The sequence below is a fragment of the Perissodus microlepis genome, chromosome 7 (genome assembly GCF_051167445.1).
Source record: "Perissodus microlepis isolate ML-2025 ecotype Zambia chromosome 7, ASM5116744v1, whole genome shotgun sequence".
Classification (NCBI taxonomy): Eukaryota; Metazoa; Chordata; class Actinopteri; order Cichliformes; family Cichlidae; genus Perissodus; species Perissodus microlepis.
In genome coordinates, this window is record NC_140467.1 from 55,406,567 (window position 1) to 55,430,802 (window position 24,236).

Here is a 24,236-nt window from a genome sequence, read left to right on the forward strand (position 1 = left end):
GCAAAACAGTGTCTTCTTTTATTATCAGACACCACTGATCATTGCTAAGAAGCAACCATGGCCATCAATAAATCCAAAGTAGCTGTTGGATTTATAGTGGCAGGCGGTCTGACTTTGATTTTTGGGGCAATTTCTGTAATTGTGGGACCAACAGTAATAAGCAACCAAGTTGTGAAGGTAAGTATTATCATTATGTGAATACTTCAGAGTTTTATAATCAGGGTGTTCTGTTTATTTCCTGTTCCATTTTAATTTCTTTGTCTTTTTTCTTTTGCTTAAGCTAATATAAATTCTTGTTTTTCTTTATTTTGCATAAAGGCAAAGCTTCTTCACAAAAGATTTAGTTAGACTCATTCAGGTTGACATTTGCAGGTATAGCAACCATCTTATTGTATATGGAGTGTTTAAATAGCTTATCTATTATCTACAAAGAGCACTTGTCTTTGACTACATATTTATTGTGTCAGGTATTTGCATATGTAGTCTGTTTACTCCTATTAACATTTTATTTAACAAAAAAATAAAATACCAATGTTTCACCAATGATGAACCAATGATTCCAAGCATGAAGGTTGCAGACCTCATGGCACTGACTTCTGATCTGTTAGCTGAATGTTCACATGTCCAGACTACAGTTATCTATTTTAGATACACATATGTGCAGGTATATGTGTATGTATATGCATACATATGTATATTTAGTGTGTACATGTGTGTGTGTGTCTGTGTGCGTATACATGTCTATACTTATAGATACTGATAGATATCTATTACTTACATAGTAATAGTAGCAGTAGAAGAGTTAAATTTATTTCTTGCATATTTCCAGAACCCTCTATCCATAATCACATACTGTGTATGCTACCGTTGTATATAGTGTATTATCCTCCTTATTTTGTATTTGTTTGTATTTTATTTGTATTTTTGTATTTTTCCCGCTGTCCCCGCTGTGGGATCAATAAAGTCTTATCTTATCTTATCTTATCTTATCTTATCTTATCTTATCTTATCTTATCTTATCTAGATGCAATGATATTTCCAGTATAACATCTGAAAACGAAACAAAGGAGGCTCTTAAGTGTTCTTAAAAACTGCTTCAAACACGTTCTTATATCTGGACCCACTGCTTTATCTAAATGAGGCAGAAATCTTTTTGGCAGGAGATTGAACCTCATGTGAGCTTTTATAGACCATCCATTCTCTTCCGCTTATCCAACTCAGGTCAGGGTCGCAGGGTGGCTTCCATAGGGCGAGAAGCAGGGTACACTCTGCACAGGTTGCCAGCCTAACACATAAAAACAGCATCTGGTATTCCCGTGCGGTATCCCATCCATGTGCTGTCCAGGCCCGACGCTGCTTAATATTCAGGATAAGCCATAAGCCATAGCACCCTGTTGCCTCACAGCAGGAAGGTCCTGAGTTCGGTTAATAAAAAAAAAAAAAATCCCCAAATGCAATACTTGATCTGAATATTAAACTTTTAAAATTAAAGTAGAATTATAGATGAAAGGTGGCAAAAATATTTTTCCTTGAAGAATATCAAATAAATCAGAATAAAAGTATGTAACCACAGACTGTCTTTGAAATTGGACTTGAATGGTACAATAATATGGTTACTTCCGGCGCCTCTTGTGTGGCAGCCTGTTACAGGAGCTCTGCTCATTTCTGAGCCCTTTCCTATTTTCCTCCTTTAATACTAAAGTAAATTTAAGCATACACTATGCCTACAGCATACCAAAAGCTCTTGCCACTTGGGAGATATCTTGAAAGATCGGGCAGTTACTTAAGCTTTTACTTATGGCTTTCATTTCTGTGGAAACAGGGAAATAAAAATATACGTAAAGAATCGCAAGGCATATCTGGAAAAAATGAAGGCTTTCTTTCCCAACCCGATATAGAGAGCGGGAACTCCATTTCCCAGAATCCTCGGTAGGCGTGTCAAACAGCGCAAATACAGCGACAATAAAAGCAGGTCATAACAACATCGATTAGAGAGATGAGCGACCCGCAGAGATCTCAGAGGAATATACGTTTAATTATAAGTTTTGTTTCACGCCGAGACTCCGTTTATCTTTACCGACAAAAAGTGCGGACACGGACAAAACAAAGCTACAAAGACTCACTGACAGCCTGTCAATATGGCAATTAAACGACCTAAAGTTGCTATTGGATTCATAGTGGCAGGTGTGCTGATGGTGCTTTTCGGCACAATTATGTGTTTTGTGGTGCCATTAGTCATCGACGATCAAATAGTAAAGGTAAGAAACGTCCTGACACGGATAGTTAGCATGTTTTACACATGTACTTTTATGTGCTGAGTCAAGCAAGATTCACCTTTAATCGTACCCGAGGATTTAAGTAATTCAAAGAGCCTCCAGAGCTAACCAGTAAATGATAACAGGCGCGTGCAGATAAGCTAATCACTAAATGCATGTAGTCAGATTAAGTAACAATGCTAATAGCTCCGGAAAAACTTTCTGAGACTTTTAAAGCGTCAAGCATGCCCAATGTTAGTAAAATGATGAAGTATTGCCTACTTCCTTAGTTTGCTTTATTTCTGTTGTCAGTTCACAGTGCTGATTTTGCACGTTAGCAGCTAACTCTGTAAGTTGTAGTTGGTTCCCTTTTGAGTTGAACTTTGTAGTTAGGGCACATGCAGACCGCTGTCATCCTACCCTGTTTGAGCTAAATATGAGGCTACAAAACATAAACATGGTGAGAAATATAGCATTTCTACATACCAGGTGTTTGAACTGTACTGCACTATCAAAGACTGGATGTATTTAATAATTTTATTTTCATTTTTCACATATAAAAATCCAGAAAACATAGTTACATAGTGTTTTTACTTTCTAACTAATCACTCAACGTGCTCAATTTAGTAATTACATAAGGAGCACCACAAAGAAGTATTCTTAAAAGGAATAGATTCATATCATATTTGTAGGAACATTTGTGACTATAACAAAAACCTAAATGTAAATAATTGATTAAAATTAGAATGAAATGTAATGTTGTGTAACTTTTAAGATGATGAACCACAATCTCTGGATTTGGGACCTTTTAGGAAAATAAAATAAGAAAAAAGCAATTTGAAGGTGTCCCCTTGAATTTAGATTTTTTTTTCTCTATTAGTTTGTGGAAACGTATAAAAACCTTAATGAAGAAAATGCTCATTCTTTTGCTTTTGTTTTTTTCCTCTCTTTTACATCAGCACACAGTAATTGATCCAAAGAATGATCTCACATACACCATGTGGAAAGACATCCCTGTGCCGTTCTTTATGTCAGTCTACTTCTTCAATGTCCTCAATCCTGCTGAGATACTGAAAGGAGAAAAGCCGATGGTGGAACAGAGAGGACCTTATGTTTACAGGTACACAATTTAACTCCTGAGGACTTGTGCTCAACCTTAACTATCAGTTAAAAACTTTAAATTGTTGGATACTTAAACTTCAATAAAGTTTTGCTACAGTGAAACTCCAAATGGACTAAGTAAATGGCCTGTATTTGTATAGCGCTTTACACATTCAGTCATCCACCCATTCACACACACATTCACACACTGGTGATGGCAAGCTACATTGTAGCCACAGCCACCCTGGGGCGCACTGACAGAGGCGAGGCTGCCGAACACTGGCGCCACCGGGCCCTCTGACCACCACCAGTAGGCAACGGGTGAAGTGTCTTGCCCAAGGACACAACGACCGAGACTGTCCAAGCCAGGGCTCGAACCGGTAACCTTCCGATTACAAGGCGAACTTCCAACTCTTGAGCCACGATCGCCCTTGACTATGACTATGATAGCATAGTGTACGGTGGCTAGATGACGCTGGGTCGAAGGTTGTTGTACAGGTTATTATGAAACTAGACTCAGTTTAAATCAGTGCTCCAGCTGTTCATGTTTTGTGCATTGTTTCTGGATTTTAAATCTTTCTAGCTATTTTGCGAATTTATGATATTGCTAATTTTGTGCATTAAGTAGACCTTGAGTGTTTTGAAAGACACCAGCAAAAGAAATGTATTATTAATGTCATTAGTAATGACTGCTTAACTGCTTTCTACAGACTTATTACTGTTCTAGGAGTTTACATCCTTTGCTACAATTAAAAAAAACAAACAAACACATTTTTTGTTTTAGATTGCAGCAGAGCTTTTTATTTTTTATGGTTTGTTGTCTTTTCTGTGTCTGATGTTTTAAGGTCTGTCAATTTTTGACTTTCTCGTAAGGATAACTGAATCCATTAAACCCTTAAGATGTGTGTACAGAGGTGGACTTGAAGCACAGGTTTTGAGTGGACATATTACCTTTCTTCCAGAAAGCAGTGTCAGAAGGAAAACATTACATTCCATCCCAACGGTACAGTGTCCTACAGGGAATACAGACAGTACCACTTCGAGCCCTCCATGTCTGCTGGGAATGAGTCTGATGTTGTCACAATTCCAAACATGTTGGTGTTGGTAAGACATTGTTGCCACCTCCTCACTTCTTGTTTGGTTCAATAATTTCCTCAGTTTTCTGCTTTTTCACCGCCTGTGGCTTCTGTAATTTTAGGGAGCATCAGTGATGATGGAAAACTTGCCCTATGTACTGCGCCTCATGATGAGTGCAACCTTTAAAACTTTTAAAGAAGGTCCCTTCCTGACCAAGCCTGTAGGGGAGCTTATGTGGGGTTATGACAGTGGACTAGTGGATTTTCTAAATCAATACCTGCCAGGAATGATTCCCACATCAGGAAAATTTGGCCTCTTTTCAGAAGTAAGTGTTATAAATGCTTCGTTATCCTCTCTATCTGATTACTATGAGCATAATGGGTTCAGTTTAAGGAACAGATTTGTCTTTTGCATGACATTTCTTTGAGCAGGTAAAGAAAGGTGTTTGCCTTTTTATGCTTTCTTTAGTTCAACAACTCCAACACTGGCCTGTTCACAGTCTTTACTGGAAAAGATGACATTAGAAAAGTCCACAGAGTCGACTCTTGGAATGGTCTGACGGAGGTATGATGCCAGCAGATTGTGTTTTGTTGCTGTTGTTTTTTTTTTTCTTCCCCTCACACCATTTTATTTTTCACACTGTAACTGGCCTCTTTCTCTTTGGTGACAGCTGCCATACTGGAGGACTGCTCAGTCTAACATGATCAATGGAACAGCTGGGCAGATGTGGCCTCCTTTCATGACGAAAGAGAGCACTTTGCCTTTCTACAGCCCTGACGCGTGCAGGTAAAATGCTTTGCAGAATTGTACTTTTTTTTTTTCTCAGTTCTGCCTCTCCCATTATTCCTTCATATATTTACCCATTGTTTTTCCAGGTCTATGGAGCTGGTTTATCAGCGTCCTGGAGAGATGTACGGGATCCCTCTATATCGATATGTTGCACCCAAGACCCTTTTTGCCAATGGGACGGATTATGCTCCCAATGAAGGCTTCTGCCCCTGTAGACAGTCTGGACTCCTCAATGTTAGCAGTTGCCGCCACAGTGAGTAATGATGATCAGTGTAGGAGAAATAAATATTCAGTCCATCACAGCATTCCCAGAGGTTATTAGAAAGACCTACCACTACCCATTTCTTTATATTTTTAAAAAAGAAAAATATAAAATGTGTACAATAGTTTTGGAAGTCTGGGGTGTTGAAATCCCAAATTTAGATTCATCACTCCATGAAACCTGTTGCCACTGATTTTCAGACAGCTCATGGTCCAGATGTATTTCTCAGGTCCCATGTAAGGTCTTTGCTGGATTCCCCCCCCCTATTTCATAAGGGTATGACTTTCAGATAATGATTGTCTGCTGTCGAGTCTTTTTTTTTTTTTTGTTCTTCTTTTTTTTTTTTCTTTTTTTCTTTTTTTTTTTTTTTTTAAACCGTGATATTTTTTTCTTATTTTGTCCTCTGCCTGTCCAGTTTCCTTTATACGAACTCACTACACTCAAGTTAGTATGCCAAGGCTTATTAACTTTTCAGTTAATACCACTTTGTGAATCACCTTGATGGCACAAAACTATGCACTGATAAAATGCTAGACCTTTTGGAATTTTTCGTAGATTCATCTAAAGAAATTTCTGGAACAATTTATGTTATTTCTTTATTTTTTTTCACAGGCTCTTGGTAATACAATTCCTAAAGATAGAATTTTAAAAAGTTGTCTCATGTGTACACAGAACGCAAAATTTTATTTTTGTCCACGAAAATAAAAACTGCCAGTTTTGAAACCCGAGGTGGCTACCAAAAACAACGCTGTGGTCCCCGAATCTGATCTAGCAGCAGGTGTATATAGTTGCCTTCACATCCACCTTCGTTGTAGCCTTTATGTCACATACTCATTATATCACGGGACACTCAGCTGCGTTGCTATTATGATGGCCACGCACATTCGGTGGTACCCGATTGGAGTTGAAAATAGTCGATAAGAGCAGGTACTAATGGAAAAGGGGCTAAAGCTAATCGTTCTGTTGAGCTTCAAAACAGTGTTACAACCATGTGAGCTGGCTTTTGCTGGTGGTTCTCAACAATTGGAGCAATTTCAAGCATTTTCATGCAAGGTTACGCATTGCATGAAAATGCCTAAAAACCTCATAAGTTTCCAAAAATGATTGTCCCTTTGGCTAACGCTGCTGAAATATACATTTTAAATGGATTTAGGGTATTTTCACACCTATTTTTCATTTACTCTTGCCTCATATTGTAAGGTAAAGACCCCACAATAATACAAAGAAAACCCCAAAATCAACTTTTGCATTGTGATTGCTGTGTTCACATCTTCACAAACAAACCACACCAAGTGGGAAAACAAATCAATTTGATTTAAACAGGCTAAACAACACCACAGGTGTGAAAACATCCTTAACTAAACCAATGCGATCTTAGAGATATGGCAGGGATTGCCAACAAGCCATGATTTGTGAGTGTACTTGATAGATTTTTCAACGGTCCAGTTGATTAATGTTGCCATTCTTTGAACATTTTAGACTCTCCAGTCTTCATCTCTCATCCTCACTTCTTTAATGCTGATCCTGTGCTGCTGGACTACGTGCAGGGTCTTAATCCCAGTGAGGAGAAGCACGGCCTCTTCATAGACATTCACCCAGTGAGTATACAGCACACACACCACAGTGTGTACAGTTGGTCATCATAATTTTGATTCAAAGCTCATAGGTTAGCAATATTTTCTATTGATACAGTAGTTATTTGTGGGCTTTGTTTGTTTGTTTGTTTGTTTGTTTTAAACACATCTCTTCCCATTGCTTATTAGAAATGGTATATACTTAATTTATGCTTTCATGTTACTGTGAAGACTCCAACTTAAACTGCAACTCTTCTTTGAATTTGATTTTATTTTGGAACAGACCCACTTGCAAGACTCGCAAGTGAAAGTGCATTTGTGATCAATGAAAAGTGTGTAACATTTTGTAACTGGCTTATATTTAAAATGAATGTCATTAGTCTGCAATATTGTTGTAAGGATATTAGAAGTCAGCCCCGTTGTCCTTGAAACCTGCTGTGATCATGAGTGCAGCTGGACTCTTGCATATCATAGATCTTCTTTTATTTGTCATTGTCAAGTTTTATGGCACAGAGAGAAACATGTAGGGTGCATTTTGACATTTAACCTATAAGAGGCCATCCTGATAGCAAATTTGTGGAAGAATTTGGTTAAAGGTTGTATCGTACCATTATCACTTACATCCAACTGTTTTTGTTCTTTTCTACAATACAAGACCAAGTCTCAGTCACCTTCTCAGTCTTCCTCAAACGCTTAAAGTTAGTTTCCTTATCACATTACAATCATTCAGTCATCACTAATGCAAAATAGCAGTGATAAAGAGGTAAGCTAAGGGGATGAGGTTTAAAGTTAATGTTTATTTTTCTGGATGGTAAAGCAATAGGAAAATTGATATGTAGTTTTATTACTGTACAGTCACGCAGTAACCTGTGTGCTACAGTACAGAAAAAGCCAATGACCGATAAGACTAAAAAGATATTCCAATGTATCATTCCTTATGCAACTCTGCCTGTGTAAAAATCACCTGCAGTGTTTTTAGTGATAGCTGTGGTTGTGATAAGGTAATTGGAAATTTGATTATTTCTCCATGTTATCTATTGCTTCAATAAAAAAAAAAAAAAAAAAAAAAAAACTCGGTTGACACAGAAATGATTTTTGCTTCATAGATTAAACCTTACAACATTGTTCAGTCAATTCCATCAAACCCACGTTGATATCAAGTTAATGATAAAGGGACATCAGTTGGCATAGGGTTCCATTAAGTATAGTGTTTAGTTTTTTTTGTTGTGACTAAGAGTGTAAGTTTTGAAAACAAGAAATGGTATTTTCTTCATCTAAAGATGAATTTATATAAGAACAAAGACATTTATAGGCCATCTTCTGAGCTAAGACTGCGGTTTACTGGTAAAGTAGATTGGGAAAGGCAATACTGCACCTGTGAAGAGTCACTCTTTACTTAAGGCCCCATGTTATTTAAGAGCAAAGATAGTGATTTGATAAACATACAAAAAGTTATTTATTTAAATATCTTAATGAAAAAAACAATTAACAGTACATTGACAGGCAAAGAAGTCTGCAAGAGCTTGAAGTCTGCATTTTCACTGCTGAGTGATTCTCATGATTTGCAAGGTTTTGCTCAATTTGATGGATTCATTTGATAATTTGCATTTGTCACCATTTGCTGATGCTGATTACATTTTAATCAAAGACATAATTAAACTCTTCCTTATTAGAAAATTGTTTTTTATAATATTGTTAGAAAATGGCTTTTAATAGTTTACAATAAAAAAGGAGCATTTAATAAAACTAACTCTAAAGGATGTTTTCACTTTAAAAAAGTATGTTTTTCTTTTTTATTACTGATGAGAGATTTTTGCAAATCAGATTTTTATTTTATTCATTATGAAAAGATGTACACATTTTTACATTTGAAGTCATTTATGCATTAAGTTATTATAATCAACTTTTAAAAATTGCATTGCCTTTAACCTTTATTGCTAATGTTAAATGTTGAGTTTGCTAAAACACTACCACTGGTACAGTTTGTTCTTGAATTCCTAATACAATCTTTTTTTCTATAACGGTCATTAAGATAAGGTAATTGGAAATTGGGCTATTCCTGTATAACTGCTGTTGTTTGTCAGTTAAAGGGTTATTAAAAACGTTCTATGATGCCAATAAACAGTCAGTATTGATAGTGAAAGAGTTTTTACTGTCCGGATAAAAGCTCACAAGATATTCAGTGGATTTCAGCAGGGCAACATTTACACTTAAGTTAATAATTAAGAAACATCAGATGGCTTGGGATTTTTATGGCTCTATCGTACGATAGAGCCAAGTATCCTGACTCTTGAACACGGCACTGAGGACACTGGTTTTATCTCTTAGTTTTCTTCTCTTTCTCTCAGTGCCAGAAATTTGAATCTTTTTGGTACATTTAGTACATTTAGTTTGTGCTGACATAAAATATCAAGGAAATGATAGGGAACTCGTGTGTGGTATTTTTACCAAAGTAATGTTACATGAGACACATGACTTAAAAAATATAACTTGAGCATTACAATAAAATGTATGGCACTCATTTCTGTCATACATGTATATTATGCACATTTTTCTTTTAGATCTTCTGTTCTGTTTTGGCTCTGCCAACAGCTGCATTCCTATTGTCTATCCTCAGCTGTCGTCTTTCTCCTGCCTTCAGCCCATATTAACTTTTTATCAGAGCCACATGTCTGGAAGTGAACTTTGTAGTTTGTTTTATGGACACATTGAGCTAAAATCTCTTGGAAAAAATGTCAATAAAAGATGAGAGAATTGTGTACAGCAGTAGATTAAAATATTTTAAAAGTTTAGCTAACTCACAAACTTTCTCTGTAATAGAAAAGCTGGACAATATTTATTTATTTATTTATTTATTTATTTATTTTGCTTTTCAAAGCTGATTCAGTACAAATCACTGCAATCTGTCAGCTGTGCTGTTGAGCTAATTGTATTACAGTTCTTTTAGTGAGGAGACTTTTTTTTCAGTGTGTATAGATCTATGGATTTTTTATTTAAAGTGTAGCAAACCATGTTTTCTCCTTTCAAGCACTTCTTTTCATGTAGAGAGTAAAGCAAGTCTGTGCCTAGGCTACATGTAATTTCCTGTGGGTTCAAAAAGTAAATGGTTGCTTTCAGCTTCAGGTTACTATGCAAAATGTCCTGTACTGGAAATGGCTTGTAGGCTCACCCACATTGAGTTTGGCAAAGCTTTTAAAGTTAGAATTACTGACTTTGTAGAGATAAAAAATAAATAATATAAAGCTAAAAGTGAACAGCAGTTATGTGCATCCTCCCTCAGATGAACCAGTCAAACAGAACATTTCCTCCTTGAGTTTATTGTTAAAATTATATGTGACCATATCTTTAATTGCTACCTGGAGATTTACATGTTCCAGCACATTTATGGTGTTTGAGGTATAATTCCCTCCTTTTTTATTCCCAGTGTGAGATCTGTATATTTTTGTTGTCTATTTGCAGCAAACGGGTGTCCCTCTGAATGTGTCCATCCGCCTGCAGCTCAACCTCTACATGAAAAAAGTCTCAGGAATTACGTAAAGAACTATTCCCTTAACTACTATCACGCCAGAGACATTGTCATGTATTGTTTTATATGTTGTGATCATTAAATATGAAAGGGTCTTAGATATTTCCTGCCTTTCTTACCATTTGCTATGTAACCTTGGAGTGTAAAGTTGAATGTCCTTGTCCTTCTAGTGAAACTGGAAAGATTTCTGATGTGGTGATGCCTATGATCTGGTTTGAGGAGGTGAGTTATTAATGATATAGATGATGTAGTGTCTTCGGCATTCTGTCTATTCTTCTGCATTTTTTTTTTTTTTTTTTTTTTTTTTGCACAAACAGATTAAAATTCTACAGACTGGTTCTCTGTGTTGATTAAAATGTTGTAAATGTTTTATTTATCCTCTTCAGAATGGATATATTGATGGCCCAATTGTCAATACGTTCCGTACAAACTTGGTTGTTCTACCTACTGTTTTGGAATACCTACAGTACATCCTCATAGGGCTTGGTCTGGCAACCATCATCGTCGCTGCTGTGGTGTATCACAAAGTGAAGGTAAAGCTGCCACACAGGATTCAGGCCAGCATGTTATCTTGTTTAACTGCACGTTGCATTTTGTTATATTTTTTTTTTTTTTTTTCTTCCCTACACCGATGAAAGAAAAGGAGTAGGAAAGCATGTCCTGAAGATGCTCTCATTGAGTTTCAAGATTAAAATTTGTAAATTAGTCAATAAGTAAATAAACAGAGATAAAGGTAAATTGGTAGTAATTAATAATAATTAATAAAGTATCTCGATCAGTTGCACTCACTTCTGCTCCTTTCCTGGCATTCATGTGACAGAATCATTAACTTGATATCTAACCCTCCCTCCCCCGCGCGCCCCGACTGACTTAACATCGGTTCATGTTACTGTGGTAACCTCCATCACATTATTACTATTACTGTCTGTTGATCTTCAAACTAATGCCATGCAAAATATCAGCTATGGCTTAATTAGGTGTGGCACAGTAAACAGTAGTGCTTGTCAGTAAGCATAAGGAAAAAAGTCTTGTTGAGTCATCATGTTATATTGTCTTTTGTTTTTGTTATTAAAAAAACAAAATCAAAAAACAAGTAGTTTTTGGATTTGATCGCACATGAAAAGGTAGGTATTGTATTGCCAGATATAAAGCTGTAGCCATTTATACTAAGCTAATATTTATTTTTTGCTTGCCAATTAAATGTAGACATGGCAATGTTATCTTACTATTCAACTGTCAGTATAAATTATCATTAATGGCAAGCCCCCCCAATTTCTTCATATATTGTATGTAAGTATTTATTTCTTATTTTACATTTAACAGTTTAGATAATTGTTTTCCCATTTTGTTAAAGTATGAAAATTGTCACTAGGCTTATGAGAGTCAAGAAGGTAGTAGCAACACTGGCCCCAAAATGTAACACCAAAATGTGGTTTGCCTTTTTTTTTTTTTTTTTTTTTTTTTTTTGTTTGAGCCAAAGTGTACTTACTGAGAAGTTCAGATTTCAGTAAAGGTATTAAGTGAGTAGTGGCAGCTGTTAATATCAAACTTAATTTTTTATGTTGTTGTTGTTGTTGTTGTTGTTGTTGTTGTTGTTAATTAATTTGTTTATTTATTTTGCAGCAGTCTAACTTAAATGTTTCACTGAGCTCCACATTTATCAAGAATGTTGGGGTGTGTAAAACCTTTCACTCATTCAAACCTAAATCGTTTTGCCAGATCAAATGATTATTTGATTTAAACTGTAGTAACTGAATTCATTTTTGGAGTGGAGTTTTTAAAGACTGATTAGAATGGAGGGGAAAAGATGTGTGGTTTATATCCTGAAATTGGAGAGATTTCCTGCTTTCAGGTTTTTGTTATTAGCATGAAAGTACACACTGAATATAATGGTGTTAACAATCCAAATTTCTTGAAACATTATTGGTTTGAGGTTCTCTGATACGAATACTATGGTTTTGATTTTACAACCTACTTTTTTTACTTGGATCTTGAAAAAAATCTTTGCATTTGATTTGATAGTTTTCATTAAATTATTATTATTATTTATAATTCAATGCTACGTAAACAAGCTGACAGTGTCCATTTTCATAAGTATCCGATCATTTTAAAAAGACTAACGTAACCAACTGCATGTCCCTTTGATTAATTGCATGGTGAAATCAAATTATCACCTCAAATGACTCCCTGCATGAATCCTTACAGTATCTCTCTACACAATCTCTAGCAGTCTAATATGAAAAACCCAAATGACTATCAAAATCCCGTTAGCAACCTTCTCTATTTCAATTTTTGGATTGGCTGATTTTTAAGGCAATTTGGTCATCTTTTAGGCAGCCGAGAAAGAGCCGGTAAAAGGCTCACATGGCCTTGAAACAAAGAAGAAAAGTATCAGTACTTCAGGTGGGTGCACACATGCAGGTGAACACAGGTACCCTATAAGAGTATTGTTCATTTATGTTCAAAGTATTTTAAAACCTAGAACACCTTGGCAATAAAAGCACATTTTCTGCCTAGACTGAAAAGTTAACTCAAACTATTGTTTTCGACTGATAGAGTATTTAGTCTTCCAGTTCAACCATGACAATATGGATGAACAACCACCTTTTTGGGCTTTTACAGCATTGTGATCAGTAAAAATACTTCCTGGGTCTAGTTTAAGGAATGATTGTTTGTTTTTAAACCAGGTTTGCTATCAATGTAACCATTTTGTCTCTTACTAACTACAGATGTAAAGAAACCTGTGTGTGTCTTTGTACTTGTTTTAAGCATGTTCATGAGGACCAAAAATTGGCATGTCATTAAACTCTTTAAAACTCTTTTTTTGGAAGAGGGAACACACATCCTCCTCACAGATCTTTAGTAAGTAACGGGTCAGAGGAGAGAGGTGTGAGGGTTGTGAGGGCTGCAGGTAGTCTTTTTGTGTAGGTATGAGCAGATGGGAGGTGTGAATGGTTGTCTTTAAAATTTGCAGTAGAAGGTGTTAAGGTCATCAGGAAGCTGGGGATGGTAAATGGACATATTCTTAGGCTACGTCCACACTAGCCCGGATAGATTTGAAAACGGCGTTTTCGTCTGAAAATGATCCTCGTCCACACTAGCGTTTCAGTCGTTTTCACAGAGTTGTGCGTCCACATTGAAACGGCCGAAAACGCTTACATCCCAGTCCTGCGCATGCGCAAAAGTGAGTGAGATTTAAAGGATTTGAAAAAAAGCTATCTGGAGCATGTACAAACTGATATTAATCTTTTTTAGGGCTGTCAAAAGTGAGAGCAATCAAAACAACTGCTGTATAATGCCCTCCGCTATGTTTAATTGGTCACATGACTGCATCACATGACTAAAATGCGTCATCATTTTAGAAAGTCTACATTTTCGAGCGTCCACACTGTGACGGGACGGCTCCATTTTGAAATGTATGCGTTTTCAAGAGCGTTTCCAAAACGCTGCGTTTTTCCTTGAGGAAAATGCCGTCTCAGTGTGGACGGAAGCCAAAACGGAGAGAAAACGATGCGTTTTCAAACGAAAATGCATTAGTGTGGACGTAGCCTTATATAGCACTTTTCTACTCTCCTGGAGTATTCAAAGTGCTCTATACAACACGCTGCAATCACCCATACACACCCATTCACACAAGCACTGTTATCTATACTTTCAGTGCTTTCTAACTGTCATTCATGGATGCATTGGAGAGCAAGTCGGGGTTAGTATCTTGCCCAAAGATATTTGGCATGCAAACTGGGGGAGCCAGGGGTCGAACCAACCTTCCAATCAGCAGCTCTACCTCCTACAGACAGCTGCAGCCACAGGGGTGGCTGTAGCTGTCTGTCCCAAACTGGGGGCACAGATTTTTCTTAAGCAGCAAACATATTGAAAGCAACTTGTGGTAAACAGAGATCGTAGAAAGTGAATGATGTTCAATGACTTAAAGCGACTACAGGTGAAATTTATGCTGGAGAAACTACCAATAAGAGCAAAGGATACTACTGATTGACATATGACCTGCTTGTAAATTCATTAAAGGGTCAGATAGGCAGCTTGATCCTGGAAACTCTGCAAGCTACCGGGTGGCAGATTCAAAGTAATCTGTAATTAGTGAGTCTAGTGTGTGCAGGGCTTTGGAGTTCCTACCAGTGTTTGTTCAGGTACATGGCACAATGTTATGGAGCATAAAGGTATTTATTGGCATTTTTGATGTGTTTTATGTCTTCATTTGTGTTTTATTATAGTGTTACAGTGACTTTAATGAAAGTGAAAGGAATAAAAATCAAGTATTTATATTATGTTTTTCCTAACATTACTTATTTGAATCTTTTCCTGGAATTTTTGATTAGGAAAATGCAAAATGTGACCACACTTAGTTTCATTAACACTGTTTTATTTCCCAGTACTAGTACTATTATATTGATGTTTGACCTTATCCAATTTGCAAAATAATAATCCACATCACTGTAGCCGCAGCTACAGTGATGTGGATTATATTATAGAATATATTTCTTGTGTTTCCTCAGAATATCTCAGTGTGCTTTTCCCAAGCTAGAGGAGGTGGCAAGGGAGAGGAGAGCTGGATGGATGGATAGATGGCAGTGTGTTTGTCAGACGGGGTTTTAACCCTTTGCAGTTGCAGTGGTTACTCTTTTCATATTACTGCTGCCTTGGACTATCCAGAAGAGTCTAAGCAGTCATTTATTGCCCAGTTATTGGGGCTGAATGTATACAGTGTCTGCTCAAATGCCACTGGATATTATAAAGTCTTTTATATGGAGTTTTTTTTTTTTTTTTTCTTCTTCATCCAACCAATTGATTTATCAACAATTTCGTCAAACTTCTAACCTTTTCAGGTTGGCCATGACTAGACCACAGGGTGATTTTTATTATTCAACTAATAACCTTTTTATTGTTCCTAACACAGAGTAATCAACCTGACCACAGCAACCTACCGGATGGAATCAAATGTAGTTCAGCTGAAGAGAGGGACTCTCTGCTACAAGATGACGTGAACTGAATGATGTGCAAATAAGCCCATCCAGCTGTTGTTGTGGACTTACCAGCATCCTCCAAGTATAATTTAACTGAAACACTGTCACAAGTGGTTTTGCAATTGTGTGTATTTATATACATATTAAGAAGTAAAGCAATAATGTAATCTTTTCATATAGAATAAGATTTATGGAACTCTAATACTCAGTATGTGTTTATGTTAGGGCTGCATGAGTTGAAACTGTTTTGTCTCTCATGGCAGAACAAGAGAAGATTTGGAAACCACCTTTTTTTTTTTTTTTTTCCCTTTAGTTCAAAATCTTCCAAAACAAATAGGCTATTCTTTCCAGTTGCCAGTCTAAACCCATTGAGCCTGTTATGATCATCATCACATTTGAAATGGAACAATTTATAATTTCATAATTTTATGCTTCAGCAGTAATTACTGTGGTGATTATTTATATGGTAACTTGAAAGAAATGTTTTGGTGAGTTAAAAAAAAAAAATAGAACCATCCAACATAACGGTCTTACCTTTGCCATGAAAGCATTTATCTGCTTTAATTTTCACATGCACTGAGGATTATAGAGAGATGTTGGAACTACTTGTCGAGGCTCAAGCTGTCAAACGTCTGACCACCTGTGAGTCAAGCAGAGCTGATGCACTCCTGTTTCTGTATCACTGTATTCTGTAAAGCTGTATTTCTTGAAATGTATGAGGATAATGCAGTTTGGTGCAAAGCACCTTCTTAAAAAAAAGTTAATAAATTAAAAGAAACATGGAGGTTAAGTATAAATGTGTCCCTGTTGTCATTATGTGGTGTGTTTTTGTTTTTCATATTTGAATTCCAGCTTCTTTTTTTTTTTTTTTTTCTTTTCTTTTTTTTAAATTTATTTTTTTGGATAGGTTATCTATGCTACATGTTGCATGCAAATAGAAAACATTGCCTGAAAAACTCTTAATTTGTCTGCTCCGAATCGCTCTGTTGTGACAGACAAGGTACACAAAGACAGAGCAACAGAAACAATAGGCCCAAAGGTCAGTGATAGCAGTTCTTCAAGAAACCAGTAAAGATTTGGGAATCTGGCTTGTAGTGGTGGACAAGTCAGGACTACCAGGTCCCTATACTATGAAGCTCATGCAACACACCCAGGTTATCTTTCTGTTATCTGAATTTATTTCCCCTAACATTGTTGATTGGAATAAACGGTCACATGAAGCTGATTATCAAGTTGGTAAGTTAACCAAGGATTTTCTTGGCATGTTCCCCAAACAAGGGTGGTGTTGGCAGCATCTGACCAATCTACAAAAGAGGTATTTTATGAATCATATGACTCTTCTTCCACAGGAAAGGACTGCTGCTACCTGTACGAGTGTGACTATTTAGACTTGAGTTTGTTTTAGAATTTAGATTTTATTATATTTATCCCCATTTATTGTTGTGATTTATTATTGCCTTTTTACTGCTCTTTTTAAACGTTTTAATTTGTACTGACTATTGCACTGTAGAGGCTGGTGAGAAACAGTATTTCATTTCAGTCTGTCATTTCATATGGTATTACCCAAACTTCTTGAAGTTGAAGGAAATGGTTTCAGTGACACCTACAACAGAAACATTATCTAGACTGCATGAAAAGAAACACACCTACCTGTTCCTTAAGTTAGGGCAATGAGGGTCCTGGCAGTCCCTGCATCTGTCCTGGTCCCTAGGGTATCTAAGCCTGCACCTGTAGCCACTGACAGAGGGAGGGCAGATAGGGTCCCTATTCTCATGCCATTTCACTGGGAGGGGGTGACCAAGGTCTTTCTAGCTACTTGCATTCTAATATCATAGCTTTTTCCAAGATGAGGATGGCTAGGACCCAGCTTAGCCCCACTCCTGTACCTATTCCAAGGGCAAGGGTGGTCGAGGTCCAGCTCACTTTTGCCTTTTCCTAGAGTGAGGAGGGTTAAGACCCAGCTTAATCCCAAGCCCATACCAACTCCAAAGGTGTGCCAAGTAAGATCTGGCTTAAACTTACCTGATTCCAGAGTGAGGACAGCTAAGATCCAGTCTTCCTCAGCACCCACATCTATTCAGTGAGGAAGGCTAGACCCTAACAACAGCCCCAACTGACAGAGGAAATGGATGGATATTCCCACAGTCCTAACCCAGCCTCTAGAGTCAGCTGTGAGCCCAGCAAAGCTCCAGCCTCCCCCAGATCTTCCTGAGTCTTCTCCAGAAGACTACTTCTTCCAGAGAATCCTCCAAAGTGCCCTCCAGCACCTCCAGAGAATCCTCCAGTGTCTCCAAAGAACCTCAAGCCAAAGCCTAAACTGGAATCCAAGGGTTCTGAGCCTCTGGCCAAAGCCCTTGTTTTTCTTTCCCTCCTTTCCGGCCCCCTTCACCCTCCTGGATCAATGGGACTCTCCTGCTCCTTGTTTTGTATATCTCAGTCTCTGTCTCAGTGTTTGTTTTCTGTGTTATTTTGATGGTTAGGTTTAGGATTGGAGGTGAGGGAGAACCCAACTATGCTCCACCATCTCTGGCTTTATAACAGTGTGGTGAGCCTTCTGCAGCCAATCAGCACTAAAAATGATTCAGAAAAGGAGAGAGCACATTAATAAGAAAGATTAAGAACTTTTGTTTGACTAGGCGTTAACACAATAATAACAAGGACTGACATGACGTGGCATGAGATAACTTGGTGTGGGGATGTGGCAACCTAGGCGTGGACCAAGAGGGGGATAATTGAACCAGAGGTGGGGGACTGGAGCGTGGCAGGTAATGTCTAGTGATCACACTGAGGAGAGAGAAGAAGTAAGAAAGGGGTTAGTGTGGCAATGGCTACTGAGTGCAGGAGATGGTGACTATAACTAAACTGACTGCTTTCTTGCAGGTGGAGAGAGATGAGCTTTGAGGGGATGTGATGTTAGTTCGGGTGAGCTGAATGGTACGAGAGGGCTGACCTCAGTTCCAAAGGTTCTGATAAGTGGTGGTGGCAGGAGGGCAGGCAGGTGAAGCACTGAGAGATTTCCAAGCGAGGCAGTCAATTATCTAGGAGTGCGGGAGGTGGGCTAGAGCTAGAGAAACAAGTCGAGTGAATTTCCAGGTAACTACAGCACAAGAGAAGAAGGTTAGTAAACTTCATAACGACAAAAGCATAGGTCATTAGAGCCGGATACCAACATTGGATAGTTGACAAACTAGCCGTGAGGGGACGTCAACGTGGTATTTAAGTCTCCCGACCTGATTGTCTCAAAACCAGCTCCATTTGTGGAGAACAGGTGAGGGGATGGTGGCCCTGCCCAGGAGCGGATACCAGGTGACTCAGGAGAAAAGTGGAATTTTCCAGCTACTCACCCGGACTGTGACACATAGAGGGTTTGTTTAACAGAGGAAGATTAGATGGACAGTTAAACGTAAGTGGTAAATAAAACTCGACATAATCTGTATAGCAATGAAAATGAAAGCCTTGCTTTCAAGAATTTTAACATAGTAGGAGCAGGTTTAGAGAGAAATTAACCCAGTGTTTTATGTCCTCATGAAATGAAGAAGGCAATATAAACCAATTCTATAGGAGGCAGCTCTGCTTATTGGGCCCCATTAAAACAGCAAAGCAGATGCCTCTAACCCAGGGGTCTGCAACCCTAGACACGAAGGGTTAACTGATGGCACGGCCATAGCTGGACTGGCCATCGGGCATACCGAGCATTTGCTCGGTGGCCCGATGATTTTTTTTTTTTTTTTTTGTAACGGTTTAAACAATGAAAAGTGGTGGATTGGCCAGATGCTGGCCGGTGTGTAAAAATAACTCAGTTGTTTGGTGGTGGCATCGCGGAGCTTCCACAGATTCAGTAAAATTAACAAGTGGTGGAGGCCAGCAGGTGGATGAGGGAGATCGGAGGAAGGACGAGGAGAGACCCGAGGCGCCCGCCGGTCAGAGCGTCAGGTGAACTGAACTTCAGGTAAGAAGTTATGACCTGCAGTCTATCTGGGTCAGATATAAACCAAGTTTAGGTGGAGTTTATTTTCGTTGTGCTGACCTTTTACAGTCAGGTACAATAACTCTACTGCGTACTAGCTAGCATGACCAAGTTTCTATACAGCTGGGTGGGTGCTACTGATGTTGAACTTTATTTAATTCATAAGGTTAGTTAGTAGAGTTGCCAACCGTCCAGTAAAAAGATGGAATCCTCCTGCATTCAGAGAAATTATTACGCGTTTCGTGTTGAGCTGAGAGGGGACGCAGTTGGTCCCGGACTTCAGCTAGAATGAAAAAGACACAAAGGTTGAGTTATTCTTTGTCTTTGCTGCACAGCTGTCTCTTCTTCTCTCATTCTCTCCCCCTCCCTCTCCTGTTGCTACTTTAATCATGAAACTGATCAATGATCAGCTGATCGGCTTTTCTCTCTTGTTCGTTTATCGCCCACTTTGCACCAGAAAGAGGAAACCGCCGGATGTCGCACTAAACAACAGCAGCACGTTTAAGCTTGATCAGCTGTTGTTAGAACTATCAGCTGAGGTTTGCTGGAGCCACAGCTGTAAAAAGTGCTGGTCATGATATCGGTTTGTATATCTGGTGAGAGGGAAACATGAAGATGAAACCAGAAGATGTCCTTACTGAATCATCAGAGCTGAACAGGTGATGGAGAAACAGGTTGACCTTTTAGGTGACATGAATGAGTTGAAGGGAAGTTATGAACTGTTTCCGAGAGACAAATAACACCAGGATCTGTTTCTAAGTAGCAGGCAGCTGGTAACTGTGCAGGGGTGGATCTAGCAAAGTTTTCCCAGGGGGGCAGGTAGGGCATTAACAGGGAAAGGGGGGCACAAAGAAATACTTTCTTATTTTCATTTAAAATGTCTGGCTGTTATTAAATAATTATCTGAAGCTTACAACCAAAGTTTTTATCTGATGTAAAATGTATAGAAATCATACATATACCAACAACATTGTACATCACTGTCACAACAGCGTTTGTTTTCATTCAAAGACTTTATGGCTTTAATACCTGGTGGGCCGGTCTTTAGTCAAAATGCCCGGGCTGTTTTTTTGTCCCAGTCCAGCCCTGGGCACGACACACAGTGAATTAATCTGAGAAGGTGCATCAAAAGATAAATGGCCGCGCCAGCGGTGCACATCGCAAATCAGCTCGCATAGACACATTAGTTGTGCCTCTTCTTCCCATGAGGGTGGCACGGATGCCCCTCCGGTGGTCCTCCTTGGGCTCTCGCACTCTGGGGCCTCTGGATGTCTGGGGCCTGGATCTCCTCCATGCCTGCTTCATGCCCTGGGGGACAGGGCTATGGCTCTCTACATCCTCTTGCAGACCATTACATGGGGAAACCATTTGAATACAAGCGCGCTGATCCACACAGGTGTGCACGTGGGTGTTCACTGTTCGTAGACTTAAATCACACCTTTCTTGGCTGCTACTTCAAAGCACATTGTGCGCTGTCTGTCCTGCGTGCTGCACAACAACATTCAATATTTAGTATTTACTGCTGTTTACACTTGGCTAGATTAATGCGATAGTGTTGTGTTTAGTATGTTGCTTTGTTTTTTTTTTTTGCTTGTTTTCTATTCTTTTTCTCTCAACAGGTGATCCAGGAGATTTTATTTTATTTTTTTTCCCTTTCTCACTGTCCCTCTCCCCTTCTGTTTTTCTTTTCCTTCCTCTTTCTTTCTCCCTTTCCTATCCCTCACTCATGTCTGTCCCATCTGTAACAATTGAAAATAAAATAAAATAAATAATAAAAACAAAGGTCGATCAAATGGACCAATACGGCAATGCCATGATGATCCATTTGGCAAAATAAATCCATTGGGTATCCTTGTTGGTCTTCAGACAACAATTCTGATGGCTAAAGAACCAAATGGGACAGGCAAAAGAGAAAAAAAAAATAGTTGTGCCTCTTCTTAATGATGGTATCTTAACTAACAACCCCAAGTACCAGATTCAACTTGTAATTGGCTAAAAATAACTTAGCCTACTGGTGAGAGGGACGTTGTTAGCTTTCCACATTCCGACACTTCAAAAGCTTGAGGAGCTTTCTGCTCAGCACAGCATCAGCACCACGGAAATACACGGATACATCCGTAGATTCGAGACACAATGCACCGGAACTTTCCGGTGTTTGGACCAATGTTTTATTTTCTGATCAAACCAGAAATCTTCAATGAGTAGCTGGATTTGTCTCGCATTAACTGGCTGAGTTAATGCCAGTTAATGCAACATCGAAGCAGCTGGAATCCATAGCTGTGCGTGTTCATGCAGCTTGCATTTTCACCTGCTGGACATCACTACCTGACAAGTTTAACTGTCTTCAGAACATTGCAGAGGCCTTATTGACAGTATTTGGCTCTACATGTCTGTGTGAGCAGATTTTCTCTCACATGAGGTAGCCGTCTGAATGCTGGACACTCGGAGACCTGTGTCTCTGAGTGGGAGACCAGAGATCATATTAACATGTGTGTCTCTGTATTAACAGACATGCCATATTGGCTTAGTTTATTTTTCTTATCATTCTTGTGAGGAGATCATAAATAGCATTTGTATTTTCTGTTGTACAGTTCATTTGCTGTTATGGAGTTTTTGTTATGGATAAAAAGTGTCTTTTTTTTGTTTCAAAATAGCTGATAACTATTCACTGATAGCTGCCAACATCTGCGAACAAATATAATTCTAGAAAGTTGTTCTATACAGTGTGTAACTGTTAATATAGAGCGTTATTAAATTTATTGTTAATGCAATCATATGGCACACTGACCTCTGAGGACATTTTAAATGGCACTCGCCATCAGAAAGGTTGCCTACCCCTGCTCTAATCTTATTGGGTGTGCACTCGTTCAAACACACACACAAACACATACACACACTCGAGTCACATGTAATAGTCAATACTTAGATCATCTGTACATTCATTTACAGTCTGGTTGGGTGTAGTTGCAGCATTTTCCTTAACAGGCTCTATAGAGAATAGGACCGAAAATTTTTGGCATCTTGTAGTTTGTTACGCTTCCTTACAAAAGGCAATATAAATTTCTCTTCACAGGCAATCTCAGATTCAGCTTCTGTCACATCAGGTAAGAGAACATTAAACCACCATCTTTATCTAGATGGTGTTCATATTTGTCAGTGTATTTTACTATTAAATTGATATTTTGATATTTACCTCTTTAGAATAATAAAACATTTTATATTCCATCTTAAGTAGCTTGAACATAAATTACAAATCATTTAGGGTTTAGTAGACAGCTGTCAGTTTTAAGAAGAAAGCGAAAGAATTATTGTGAATGCTTATTTGTTTTTTCTACTGCTTAGCCTTTTTTTTTAGATGATTACTTAGTTAAACTTTAAAGAAATTCAACAGAAAAAAGGAGTTAAACGGGTTGTAGAGCTTTTCTCTGTAACCTTTAAAGCTCAGTGAACATTTTAGCTATTAGCTCTAGGCTATAGATACAGAAGTGTTTTGCTTTTGGCTCTAAGCTACCAGTAGCAAATTTCTCCTGCATCTATACAGCTGAATAAATGGATTGCATTGAAAAACAATGTAACTGCCAGGTTTTTGAGCATTAAAATTATAGCTCTGGTTCTGCTACATCTGCAGCAAAAAAACAAAACAAAAAAAAATCTATATGTGTTAAATGTAACGCTACAAATGCAGATTCTGTGGAAAACTGTTTTAAATTAACTCAGTCCCATATAAATCCTGTGACAAGTTGCATGTTGTCTCTGTCTATAGAATCATAAGTTTGTTATTGTACTACACAATTTCTTAAGTTAAGACTTGTAATGAGTAACTGGAAGACTCGTAAAACTCATAAAATTTGGTACTTTATTTTGCACAGCATTTGCATAACCTAACATTTATTTACCTTTTACCAGTTGCTTCCCAATGGAAATTACAGTGCGAGGGTACAAACTAAAAGATTGATGGGAAGTGCATGTTGCTTAGGATAAGTTCAACCATTGGCAACCACTGGCATGGTTGAGCTTATCTCAACCCAATGGTTCTCTCAACCATGAGCTTATCTCAAGAAAATAATGCACAATTTTGCATTTTCAATTCATAACTGTACCCATGACTAGACAAAAGCATCAGTGAAATTAATTTGATGTAATACTGTGCAAAATAAAAAGCCTGTGTAAGAAAAATGGAATTAGAGGCTGCATGTATGAGCTGTACATAAGGTCAAGGATGCAGCAGTAGAACTTGGGGTGCCTACTTTAAATCTGGCAGAAAATATCTTAATCGGTGGCTTAACTGGAATTTCTGTGGTTAATGGTGTTCATGTATATTAAGAGTATTTGGAAACACATTTTCATTGAAATAGCCTAAATGTGTTATTTTATTTACATAAACATACAATCTTACCCCCAGCCGGTCACAGCAGATGGTTGCCCGTCCCTGAGCCTGGTTTTGCCGGAAATGTCTTCTTTTTAAAAGGGAGTTTCGCCTTCCCAAGTTTGCTAAAGTGCTTGCTTATAGGGGGTTGTCTGTTTGTTGGGGTTTCTCAGTATTATTGTGGGTCCTTTACCTTATAATATTAAGCACCTTGAGGCAACTGTTGTTGTGACATTATATAAATAAAATGAATTTGAACTGAATAGAGTACATGTAATTTTTGAAGACAAGCCTCTTTGAACCACACCCTAGCATTGCCATTTTCAGGGATTCTAGTCTA

General features: G+C 38.1%; 2 protein-coding genes across 4 annotated transcripts in view; both read left to right on the forward strand.

The window, feature by feature from the left end:
• Nucleotides 1-16,360, forward strand: scarb1 (scavenger receptor class B, member 1). Of its 3 annotated transcripts, XM_084936100.1 has the most exons (13): nucleotides 1,834-2,258; nucleotides 3,215-3,375; nucleotides 4,319-4,460; nucleotides 4,555-4,758; nucleotides 4,902-4,997; nucleotides 5,104-5,219; nucleotides 5,309-5,475; nucleotides 6,964-7,082; nucleotides 10,518-10,591; nucleotides 10,755-10,806; nucleotides 10,971-11,117; nucleotides 12,918-12,987; nucleotides 15,497-16,360. In XM_084936100.1, exons 1-13 carry the CDS (start codon nucleotides 2,139-2,141, stop codon nucleotides 15,499-15,501), a joined length of 1,473 nt encoding a protein of 490 aa, XP_084792226.1. In that variant the 5' UTR covers nucleotides 1,834-2,138; the 3' UTR covers nucleotides 15,502-16,360. The 3 variants fall into 3 exon arrangements, with proteins under 3 accessions (XP_084792228.1, XP_084792226.1, XP_084792225.1); XM_084936102.1 differs by lacking the exons at nucleotides 1,834-2,258; nucleotides 12,918-12,987 and adding an exon at nucleotides 1-177; XM_084936099.1 differs by lacking the exon at nucleotides 12,918-12,987 and having other exon boundaries at nucleotides 1,849-2,258.
• A 6,107-nt stretch (nucleotides 16,361-22,467) lies between these two features.
• slc4a5b (solute carrier family 4 member 5b) overlaps nucleotides 22,468-24,236 on the forward strand; it is a 56,498-nt gene continuing 54,729 nt past the window's right edge. Inside the window, exon 1 of the mRNA XM_084936103.1 lies at nucleotides 22,468-22,634. The gene's annotated coding sequence lies outside the window, so the exon portion shown is untranslated. The remainder of the gene's footprint in view (nucleotides 22,635-24,236) is intronic.